Genomic DNA, 12710 nt, shown 5'->3' on the forward strand with positions numbered 1-12710 from the left:
GCAAGAAACAACACAGATCACGCCATTCAAGTTGGTTTACGGCAGGAACCCGACGACGACGCTCGACGCCATGCTGCCGCACGTCACTGACGAGGAGAATCTTGACGTCGCTACCTATCTCCAGCGCGCCGAAGAAGCCCGACAGCTCGCCCGCCTACGGATCAAGACCCAGCAGCGTACCGACAGCCGACACTACAACCTCCGACGACGCTTCGTCGAGTACCAGCCCGGCGACCGTGTTTGGGTATGGACCCCGATACGCCGGCGAGGACTCAGTGAGAAGCTGCTGCGACGCTATTTCGGACCCTACAAGGTCATCCGACGTATTGGCGCACTAGACTATGAGGTCGTGCCAGACGGCATTTCGCACTCGCAGCGGCGCCGCGCACGATCTGAAGTGGTCCACGTGGTGCGCCTTAAACCATTTTACGGACGCTGATGAACTTCCTTAGTTGGTTGTTTTCTTTGCTATGAGTGCTTTTCTTTGTTACTTTCGTTTGTTAGCAGCATCGGGGCGATGCTTTTTAAGAGGGGGGTAATGACACGTGTACTTATCTTTATCGGGCGACCACGTTTCGCCGCTTAACAACTGTAATCGCACAGCGACGGACGCGCCTGCATGTATCCGACGTTTCTGGAAAGTTATCGATGATTCTACCCGGCTGTCTGTTGTCGCCGAACCTTATGTTATCTGATTTCATCGCCTGACGCGAATGGCGTAGAACATTGTGGAATACGCGCGGGTCCCAGCGATTAGCCTGGAACATTCGACGACTGCTGTATAAAAGCCGACGCGCTTGCCCCGCTGAGCAGATTTTCGACGATCGCCGAGCGTGTTCGCCGCTATCGTTGTGCTATAAGTGTAGCCTGTTTCGTGGGCACAGGTTCGCCCAATAAAAGTTAGTTTTGTCGTTCACAGTACTGCTACTGTGTTATTCAACGTCACGACCACGTGACAATATTAAAAATGATGGTCCTAGAGCTGCATAAACAACACCAGCAGGAGACTGAGAAGCACCTGTATAAAATTCAGCACAGGAATACTTCTCCTAAGTTGAAGAAAATGTGAACATATATGTGCCTCAGGTGCTCGTTTTGATATTTCTAAGAAAGAGACATCGTACTGGACGTTCTGCCACTCCCAAGGCAGTGTAAGCCACATAGGAGCCATTGTGACTTTCTCTAGAAGAGAGATGCCTGTTTTTTCGGACAGTGCTTCCAACCGGAGAGACAGAGGAGGCCTAGTGGCTAGGCAGTTACGGAACAGAATGACCATGGACAAATAGCAAATGACTGAATCGCATGGATGATGAACATCCGATTTCACCTTCAGGTCCTAGGAAAAACTTAAATATGTCCTTTGGAGATGTAGAGACCATTCGTTGGATTCAACGTACAGGCTTTCTACAGGACTAGTCCTGAACGCACCTGTAGCAAGACAGATACCCAAGCGGTAGACGGAATCCAGCATCTTCAAAGCACTAGGCATTGCAGACTTATAGACAATGGCTCCGTGGTAAAGGCCTGACTGTATAAGATTTTTGTACAACCTCAAGAGGCAGCTTCTGTCACTTCCCCAAGATGCGCAGGACAAGAGCTTCAGCAGATTCATTGTCTTCAGGTACTTTACTTTCAGATATTTCAAGTGTGGGATAAAAGTTAATTTAGAGTCTAAAATGAGGCCTAGAAATTTATGTTCATGGCTCACAGCCGCTCTCCATTAAGATCAATAACGGGGTCTGGTATTATACCTATTTTGTTCGAGAAGAGAATGCACATACTTTTTTTAGCGTTTAGTTTAAAACCGTTCTCATCCGCCAACTTATACAATTTATTCAAGCCAAGCTGTACTTGTCGTTCGCAGATATTAAGATGACATTATTTGTAACCTATTTGGATGTCATCCACAATTGCAGAATAAAACATTGTACGTAGTATGATAGTATGGAATGACTTCATTTTTAGAATAAGTAGAGTACAGCTCAGCACTCCACCTTGTGGTACACCAGTCTCCTGAGTAAATGGACGAGACAGTACATTACAAATACAAATACACAATGTGCAGTTTTAGAGATAACTTTGAATCACGTTTAGCAAGCTGCCTCGTATACCCATTAAAGCCAGGTCACGAAGGATTCTGAAATGCGAAGTAGTGTCATATGTTTTCTTTATATCTAAGAATACTGATAAGAAGAACTGTTTGTGCACAAGCATCATGGATATTTGTCTCGATTCGGAAAAGGTGATCTGCTGTGGATCTACGTTCCCTATAACTGCACTGCAAGGGATCTACTGTTTTGTTGCTTTCAAGAAAATGGATCAGGCACCGGTTCGTCATTTTCTCAAAAAGTTTGCACAGGCAACTTGTCAGAGCTACAGGCCTATAGCTGCTGGCTAAAAACGGGTCCTTGTCCTCTTTTAGAATAGGTATTATAATTGCTTACTTGCAGGCAGATGGAATATAGCTGACACAGAATATAGCATTAAAAATTGATAAGAGTGTTTTGTGTGCTTTGGGGTGTAAGTGTGATCATTTTGTAAACTATTTGATAGTTTCGAGGGGCCAATTTATTACAACAATTTAGTGCAGCCTGAAATTCTGCTATGTTAAATGGACAGTTGTAAGGTTAATTTCCATTTTCTTCCCGATTCAGAGGGAGTCGCTCTGCTTGTTGCTGGTATCTCAGGACTGTATCGAAGTAATTGGATTAACTAGAAATGTACTGAAAATGTGCCCCTAAAGAATCAGCTTGGTCCTCAAGGGTGTCTTCTTGTGCATTACTAAAGGTAAAGGATGAGTTCAATGGCCTTTAATTTTGTTTACCCTCTTTCAGGCTTTTCTTTCGTCTGCATAAAAATTTAGGCTGGAGGTGCGTTTTTGACAGCTTTTGTGGTGTTGACCGAAGGTGGAAGTCAGACTCCAGCCGTCCCGAAGTAAAAAGCCGTTTATTTAACATATACAACCAATATATATAATGAAGAACAGAAGCGCCCCCTGGGGAATAAAGAACCGAAATGAATAACGAAACTGAATATAACATACTCCCTCCCTTATTTTTAGTAGTTAGTTGTTAGTAAGTATTAGTAACGAAAACCCCAAAGCATGCACACTGTACTTATTTACACATATTTACAACCTATGTACACAATGGCAGACCACGAACTAATTGGTCTGATAGTCTTTGAGCCAGGCCGGTGGCCGGCGCTCTCGGGTCGGCCGCGTTGGACGTCGCACTGGCGACGGGCTCGTTGACTGCTGCTGCGGTATGCCAGGACACAGTGCCTGCGTCCTGGGAGAAGGAGGCTGTAGCACGGCAGGCTGCAGCACATCGGGAGACAGCGGCTGCGGCGTGGCAGGCTGTAGCGCCTCAGGAGACCGCGGCTGCGGCGTGGCAGGTTGCAGCGCCTCAGGAGACCGCGGCTGCGGCGTGGCAGGTTGCAGCGCCTCAGGAGACCGCGGCTGCGGCGTGGCAGGTGGGCCTGGTCCCCAGGTGCCCCTCTCCGGAACCCTGGAAAGCTTGGAGGCATTCCACGTACGGCCGTCTACAAGTCGGAAAGAGGCTGGTCCCCTCCTCTTGATCACCTCAGTGGGTGAAGAAAAGCCGCAGTCTCCCTTGAACCGAACGGACGGTTTTTTGACACGGACAAAATCGCCTACGGCTATCTTCGTCTTCTTGGCGGCTCTTTTGTCCGTGTAGTGCTTGCTGTTTTGCTGCTGACGCCGAACCCTTTGACGAAGTCGCGCCAACTCCTTGGCTGGGTCTTCCGCAAATGCTGGTGCCGAGAAACCCACGATATCCAGCCTGGTTCGGGGCATTCTACCATGCAGCAGAACTGCTGGGGCGACTCCGGTGGTGGCGTGCGGAGTACAGCGGTAAATGGCAAGGTATTCTGTGACAGCTTGCCGGAGTGGTCGTCTTTCGAGGAGTGAGACTTGAATGAAGTTTTTCAATGTGCGATTGAAACGTTCTATTTGCCCATTGGCTTGGGGGTAGTATACTGAAGAATGTGAAAGACTGATGCCTCTGTGTTGCAGGAAAGTTATGAACTCACGCGAAGTGAACTGAGGTCCATTGTCACAAACGATCTCTTCCGGGTAGCCTTCCCGGGCAAAAACACTTCTTAAAAAGTCTTTCACGGTGCTCGTGGACACTTCGCTGCAAAAATACACCTCTGGCCATTTCGAATGGTAGTCAACAAGCGTTACAGCAAATCTGCTGTTGTAGGCTGCGTGCTCCAAAGGACCAACAATGTCTAGGCCAAGCTTTTGCCACGGTCGCTCAGGCCATTCAACAGGTTGCGACGGTGCTGGTGATGTTTTGGCGGACTTATCTGCCTCCAGACAGATATGGCAGTTTTTTACTGCCGTTTCCACTTGCTTATCCATTCGTGGCCACCAGAACCGCTCACGCAGTCGCGCCTTCGTGCGCGTGATACCCGGATGTGTCTCGTGCGCGATGCCGATGATCTGAGCCGTGAGGGAGGACGGAACAACGAGGCGCTCTCCACGCAGAAGCAGGTCATCGACAACAGAAAGTTCTTCCCGAATGGCGTAGAATGGTTTCGCCTCTTCTGGTATGGACTTCTTTGGCGGCCAGGAACTCAGCACGAATGACTTGACGGTTTCCAGGCAACTGTCGTAGAGGGCGGCCTGCCTGAACTTCTCCTTAGTCACGCAGGCTGGCTCAATGAACGAGACAATTTCTTCCTCCTTAGCAATCTCTGCCTCCGAGGTAGGTGCTGGTAGCCGAGAAAGTGCATCTGCTACAGTGTTTGTGGACCCCTTGCGGTATTCAACAGTGAAATTGTAGCAAAGCAGTCGTGCACTCCAGCGTGCGATTCGAAGTGGGCGTCTTCCATGTCCTTGTGACGACAGCAAGGACACCAGTGCCTGGTGGTCTGTTCGAATTGTGAAATGGCGACCCCACAGGTACGTGTGCCATCGCTCACACGCCCAAATGCACGCAAGTGCTTCTCGTTCACCGACTGAATATTTTCTCTCTGCAGGCGACAGTGTACGAGATGCGAAAGCGACTGTGCGGAGCTCGTGGCCACTTTGTTGCTGCAGGACTGCTCCCAGCCCACAGTCGGACGCGTCGGTCGACACAATTACTGGCAATGACGGATCGAACATCTGGAGGACTGTACTTGACGAAAGCATTTCCTTGACCCTCCGGAAACTGCTGTCTGCTTCGGCAGACCAGATGAATGGCTCATTTTTGCGAAGTAAGACTCTCATAGGCTCAACCACTTGTGCCAAGTGTGGAACAAACTTGGAGTAGTATTCTACGAGGCACGAACGAAGAGTGGCCACATCAGTTGGCACTGGTGTGTTAACTATGGAGTCTACTTTCTCTGGAAGTGGCGAGATACCACGTGCAGTGACCTTGTGCCCTAGAAAGGCAAGTTCTGGAACGTCGAAAAGGCATTTGTCGTTCAGTTTCAGACCTGCGTTCTTGATCTTTTGCAGCACGGTCTTCAAGTTTGAAAGGTGTTGTTCCGCGGTCTTGCCAAAAATGATGACATCATCAATGTAGAACAACACGCCAGGGCAGCGGTCAAGGATTTTCGCCATCATCTTCTGAAATGCCGCTGGGGCAGAAACCAACCCAAAGCAAACTCTTTTAAAACGGAAAAGGCCATCATGGGTGATGAAAGCTGTCAGATCCCTGCTGTCAGGGTGCAAGAGAACCTGATGGTAAGCAGAAGCCAAGTCAAGTTTGGAGAAGTGTGTAGCGCCTACCAAAGCGTGAAGCAGCTCCTCTGTATGGGGCAATGGGAAACTGTCTGGAACAATAGCTTTGTTCGGCTCTCGAAGATCTACACAGATCCTGATGCTACCATCTTTCTTGTTAACAACAACAATGGGGGACACCCATTCAGAAGCATCGATCCGCTCGATGATGTCAAGGCTCAGCAACCTATGAAGCTCGTTTGATACTGGTGAACGGAGAGAATACGGCAGACGGCGAAGCTTCGAAGTTACAGGCTGCACGCCTTGCCGTGTCTTGATGCGATGCGTGAATCCCTTAGCAAGACCCAACTCGGGACTGAAAAGTGAACTGAACTCATGTGCTAAGGCTGGCGGAAGAGCTTTGTTACGGGGCTGCGTGCTTGACGATGTGGAAATAGAACAGGAGTAACGGACGTGTATAGGCACTTGAGAGCAGAACCCTCAATGCGAAGATCCAAGGCTTTAATGCCGTCTAGACCGATCAGAGAAGTGCCTCGGTGAACAACATAAAAACGTAGCGACGCTGTGCGGCCTTTAAATCGAACGTCTGCCTGGAAACAACCTAGCACTGGAATCAGCCGTTGAGAGTAGTCAAACAGACTAACATGCGGAGCAGGCAGGAGCGGAACGCTCCGAAAATATCGACTGAAGTCTTGTTCCGACAGGATTGAAACAGACGACCCTGAATCAACAAGGAATGTCAAAGTGAAATTCGCGACTTGCAATTGAATATGAATTCCGCTACGCGCGGAACGTTGCACAGTCAAAACTTCCTCAGCACTGCTGGATGACGAAACATCTTCATGAAATTCAACTTCACGGACTCGGCCTTGCATTTGGGTTAGCTTGCGGTTGCATACCCTTTGAAAGTGACCCTTGTGACCACAAAACGAACAAGTCTTGCCATGCGCTGGGCACTGTGGCGCTGACGCGATGTGGTCCCGCGAACCGCATCGGAAACAATGAGGCGAGCCGGAGCGGCTACTCTGTTCTCGGTTCCGCTGAGGGGGGCGGTTCCACTGCGGCGCACGTGAGCCGCTCGCGCTCCTCGTTAAATTCTGCTCTACGGTGGCTGCCGGTCGTGAATTCCTTTTTTTCGAAGAATGCGACGATGGTTTTCGACGCTGCCGCAATGAAATTGCTTCGACCGAAGCAGAAAGCTCTTTTAGCTCTTCAGCCGCCTGCTCAAACTGAAGTGCAATTCGAACAGAATTCTCGAATGAAAGTGTGGAACCCTCGAGCAGTAACCGCTCACGTACGCGAGGGGAAGCTACGCCGGCAACGAATTGGTCCCGCAAAGCATCATCTTGCGAGGCAAACGAGCAATGTGATGCTAGCTCCCGTAGAGCGGCAACAAAGTCATGAACGGACTCGCCTGTGTGTTGGCTGCGGCGGTGAAAGCGATGACGCTCGATGATAACGTTGCGCGACGTCGAAAACTGTAGCCGTAATGCGGCGAGTGCAGAGTCGTATTTGTCAGGAGGGGCCACGGCAGACTTGTCATCGGCGCGTGCTGCGGCACTTGGCGCGGCCGGTGCTGCGGCGCTCGTCCCTGCATGTAGCGTCTGATAAATACGCTGGCCCTCCGCCCCCAAACAATGCAAAAGAATAGCCTTGCGTTGCTCCGGCTTGAATGCGGCGGCTCCGGATGCCAGCAAGTACACGTTGAACATCTGCTCCCACTGCTCCCATGGCAATGAAGGACGGCCGGGCGTCGGAAGGAAAAACGGCGGCGGAGCAAGCCCGGTGAAGCTCATGGTGGCGGATACGGACGGCGCAGCGGGGCTGGGGGTACGTTCACGACATCCTCGTCGCCAATGTGGTGTTGACCGAAGGTGGAAGTCAGACTCCAGCCGTCCCGAAGTAAAAAGCCGTTTATTTAACATATACAACCAATATATATAATGAAGAACAGAAGCGCCCCCTGGGGAATAAAGAACCGAAATGAATAACGAAACTGAATATAACAGCTTTCCCTTTTGGCTCAGCGGTGCATTCTTCTACCTTCCGACTTAATTTTTTTTAAGCTGATCAAGTTCTCAGTAGTTGGAGAGCAACGAAGGTGACTCCAAGCCTTATTTTAATTTCTGCAAGCTTCCTTACATTCCTCGTTCTACCAGGGAACATGTCGTTTGGAGGACAATCCATTTGTTTCGGGGATACATATTGACCCAGCATTAACTATATATGCTGTCAAATATTCCACTGCATCATCAATAGGAACTGTAGGGATGTGATCCCAGGTCAAATACATCGGCTCTCTGTATCGTTTCCAGTTGGCACAGTCGACTTTCCACTGAGGCAGACGTGGAGAGTACTCATCACCTTTTGCTAATTTTAAGGCAATTGGGAAATGGTCACTCCCATATGGATTTTCGATCATGTTCCACTCCAGGTATGGCACAAGTGTACTTGATGCTATACTTAAATTTATAAACGAGAACATTTTGTTCACCATGCTGTAGAATGAGGGCTCTTTCCTTGTTTAGCAAGCATGCACTTGTAGAGAAGAGGAAGTTTTCTAATTAGCGCCCTTTTACATCCCAACGAGAATCATCCCAGTGGGTGTTATGTGCATTTAAATCGCCTACTACAATGTAAGGCTTGGGAAGTCTTGCAACAAAGCTCTGGAATTGTGTTTCAAAGAGTTGATAGTTGGGAGGGATGCATAGAGAACTAATTGTGACTAGCTTGGAAGGTTGGAAGAATACCTGCAGACGCCAGCCATGGATCACCGCTATAACCTAATATAAATACCTGAGGTTGGATGACTACACCAGATTAGCCCTTGCCGCCCAGAAATTCAGAAGTGAGAAGTGAAAAGAAGACAGGAAGGAAGAAACGGCAAGTGAGAAAGTAAGAGGATTGAAGAGGAGGACAAGAAAAGGTGACTGCCAATATCCTCCAGGTGGGTTGATCTGGAGGTGCCATCTATGTGAAGCAGAGGCTGAAGAGGTGTGTTGCGTCCGCCAGAGGGCCTGTTCATAAACCCGGCATCGGCTCAACCCCCAGGATCCCGCTTTCCCCAGACATGGCAAAGCCACACACGGGCACATGTGGGAGAGTCCAACCCTCATTGGCTCAGGTACATGGTGACTATTTGTGCTAGTGTGATATATGCGACTGCATGTCACAAGAGGACCTTCCTACCTCTTGCCTTTAAAATTCCTGCTGGATTGTTGCAAGCACCTATGGGCAATCGTTTGAAAACATCAAAAGACTAGTAGTGCATGCATTCTGCTCACACTTCAGCTTGTCCAAAGAACATTCAATCAGTATTCCTGTTCAAACAGTTAAAGGGTAGGCAGGACACACTGCAGTAATGTATGTACATAGTCTTCAAGTAATTTTTGATGTTACTGTCACTCAGTTGTGACGGCATGGAAGCCAAAACACTAGCAGGGACAGTGAATGAAAGAATGGATGGAAACAACTTTATTTTGAATCCGGCAAATTTGACGACCCGGGCTCAGGTCTCCCATGAGGGGACTTCGAGGCCTTGCCTCGTCGCCGCCTCTCGGGCTTGCTGGACAGCCCACTCTTGTGTCTTGAGGTTGGAGCTGCGCAGAGCGGCGGCCCACTTCGACGCAAGAGCCTCCGGAGCTACTACCATTGTAGCTGATGTAACCCGACACTCCCACAACATGTGTGACAGCGTCGCTCTATTTTCCTGACATAATTTGCAAAGAGCAGTCGGGTATTGCGCGGGGGAAATGTGCTGCAATCGCACCGGACTGGGGAATGTTTGTGTTTGCAATTGTCGCCAGATGACTGCCTGGCGACGTTTCAGCATAGGGTGAGGTGGGGGCAGCAACCGCCTGCCTAGCTGGTAGTGCTTGGTGATGTCATTGTACCTGACCAGGCGTTCTCACGTGTTTTGAACCAGGAGTTCCGAACTCGAAGAGGCGATCTCCGATTCTGAGCGGCGGGTCAGTTCTCGCGCAGAGCGGTGTGCTACCTCGTTCAAGTTAATGAGGCCCTCATCCGTGGGGGTGGCGACGTGCGCCGGAAACCATATGATCGCGGTGTTATCGAAGTGCTGTCGGCCAGCTTTCCTTAGAATCTGGAGAGCTTCGGAGGAAATGAAAGAATCAACCTCGGTTTATCAGGTGGACTTACATCCTGAAAGTGAACACTTATATGATGACCAAAGTTGGTTGTTCAATTGAATCCACTGCTAAAGTCTGCTAGCTCTTCATATAAGAATTATCAGATTCGGGAATTAATGACACTATTCAAATCACACATACATTCCATTTAGACAGGCCTTTCTCATTATCAGATTGGTTACAACATTCACGAAGTTTGCAATACAGCAAGCGTGCCTTGTTGTGACAGCACTAACATGATAAAGATAATTCCGTCAACAGAAAAATGTGAGAGCACACACATGGCCACGACAGTGTGCATGGTTGCCCACTAGAGGGCACCCAAAAATATTAATAGCAATTAAAGTGGATGGAAGCATTAACCATCAGCAGTCGAGATAAGCAAGACACGTTTAGGCTATTGGTGGAAAAGATGCAGGGAAGAAATTGATAGTACCAAATCCTACATGCATCGGTAGCTGTACAAGGTATATTTTTCACGAACAGAGAAAAGATTCAAAAGCCATAGACAAAATGCTAGGCAGATAAATATCTAAAAATTACTTGATTAGCTCAAGCGGGCTAGGTGACTATGTATTTGTTGCCACACTGTTCTGAAGGGGATGCCAATAAATCATCATCATCATCATCATCATCATCATCATCATCATCATCACCACCACCACCACCACCACCACCACCACCACCACCACCACCACCACCACCACCATCATCATCATCATCATCATATATTCGACAGTTGCGTATTGGCCAAACGCCTTGAATTCAATCATGCAATCACAATTAGTCAAACCTGGATATGGCAAATCTGAAGGGGATCACAAGGAAGTTCGATATTATACATAGGTAATTCGATATATAAAATACTCAAGGGTATTTTACAGCTGCTTGTTCTATGCAATTATTCGTTATATGTGGGTTTGATATATCAGGGTTTGACTGTACTTTCTCGTAACAACAGAAAAAGATACCTGAACCCATGAACTGGAACCATTATTTCATTAATGCACAAGGCAGTGTTCCCAAATTTGCCGTCTTTCGTGGACACCCACGACTCCTACAGGAGACCTGATGCTACGAGACAAAGTTGCACCCCATATAGAGCACATGGGTGAGGCATAAACCCCTTTCGCTCCATTTTGCACAAGCATGTAATTATGAGGTTATCAACTTAACACAACAATATTTACCAGACTGTCATCCAGAACAGTGATGCCATTGTAGCTGAAGTTGGCCACCTTGATTTTCACCCATGGCTGAGGCACTTTGTTGCGACTTCGGAGGATTTCCTGCACAGGGTCAAGCAAAGCCCAGTTTGCAGAATTGAGCACGAAACGTGGAATGCAAGCTAACTAGCACACGAGATTTGTGCTGCTCGCAGTGCACGTGAAAGTTTGAAGTATCATTACAACACGAAATGCAGTCAGAAAACACGCAACTAAAAGGGAATTTAATATATACAAGAATGCTTTAACAGAAACAGGTTGCATGCATACTATTAACTAGAGCACTTCAGGCTTGCTTGCTATTGACTAATTAATGCAACAAGCTGGTATCCATACAAGATCTCTTAGACCAGAAGAAGTACCACACTTTATTTATTTATTTAAAGTTTTCTTACAGACCTCGTATGTCAGGTTGTACAGCTGCTGTAAGGAAAATTAGAAGTGCTAAGGCAGGGATATTAATAGGGGCAATATCGAGAACGCTGTTCTAGCACTAAAGTATGCATATGCCGTTGCCTCACACTCCTCTGCACCCTTTCTTCAGCTACGTATTTTGTTACAAAGGACTGGATTCTCTGCATTTATGGAAATGCAGCACATTGTGGATGGTGCTGTGTCTACACCAGGCAATGGCATCGCCACAGCACGAAAAGTACAACCAAGAAGACTAACTACTAACTAACTAAGGAAGGAGTTCAGAGCGAACTTGAAACTGAACATTCATCTGCTGCAAATGCCTCGTTAACGGTCTGCACCGGTGGCTTGCAAGTGAGACTTGTACAAGCAGTCTCAGAACACCTACATGCATTTCAAAGCCTGGTTGGTGCCACCTTGTTGCAGGAAGAAGTAGACCGCGAGGCAACGTCTGACTGAGACTTCAGGCGTGACTAAATGTGACTGCTGAACAAGTTTTTCATCATTTATACTGTCATTCATCACCAGCTGTGGCCTTTCATGGGTGGAATTGACACTACCCTAGTTGCGAGTGCCTCGCAAACTTCGATGATGGCTTTGAGTTCTTGTGTGCTCTTTCAAGCTGATGTTGCCAAGAACCAGCAAAACCTTGCGCACTCAACAGTTATGACAAAGTGGTGTGAAACGGCAGTTCCTGAAACAGTCTGTGTTTGCCGGAGGCCTGCATCGTTTTCACACTCTTTTGAGTGTGGCGAGCACCGTTAGTATGACAAGCTGGCTAGCAACTCTTGCAAAAACATGTCATTATCCTATAGTACTTTATTTAATATAAACATTTCCATCCATGAAGAGAGCTTAGGTCCCCTTCTGAACTTCTGAGCATGGCTAAATTAAAGACGCGACTGAATTTGTTCTCAAATTAGTGAATCTGATTGCAGCAATAATTATTTATCTTCACTCTTGCAGCAATGTGTTCCCTTTGTAATAGCTTGCTGTATGGTACACTGCAGACACAGAGTGAAAAGAATAAAGGAAAATGGGCTTATTCAGTTTACTTAGTGCCAAGTGATAATAATAATAATAATAATAATAATAATAGGAAGAATAAATTCACATTTAGTCTGCACAGTCGGCTATGAAAATCATCATTTGATCACGTGGAATTTCCATACTGTGCACGTTGAGTTAAGCACACAAACTTTTTCGTGCCCCACAACCATTACACAA

The 12710-nt window shown here is 47.7% G+C and overlaps 1 protein-coding gene across 2 annotated transcripts in view; it reads right to left on the bottom strand.

The window, feature by feature from the left end:
- Positions 1-12710, bottom strand: part of LOC126530721 (serine/threonine-protein kinase 11-interacting protein) — a 110356-nt gene that overhangs the window by 89082 nt on the left and 8564 nt on the right. For both annotated transcript variants that reach the window (XM_050178001.3, XM_055070766.2), the window contains exon 4: positions 11034-11132. In XM_050178001.3, coding sequence (XP_050033958.2) covers positions 11034-11132 — 99 coding nt within the window. The remainder of the gene's footprint in view (positions 1-11033; positions 11133-12710) is intronic.

Source organism: Dermacentor andersoni, chromosome 5 (genome assembly GCF_023375885.2).
Source record: "Dermacentor andersoni chromosome 5, qqDerAnde1_hic_scaffold, whole genome shotgun sequence".
In the NCBI taxonomy this organism is placed as follows: domain Eukaryota; kingdom Metazoa; phylum Arthropoda; class Arachnida; order Ixodida; family Ixodidae; genus Dermacentor; species Dermacentor andersoni.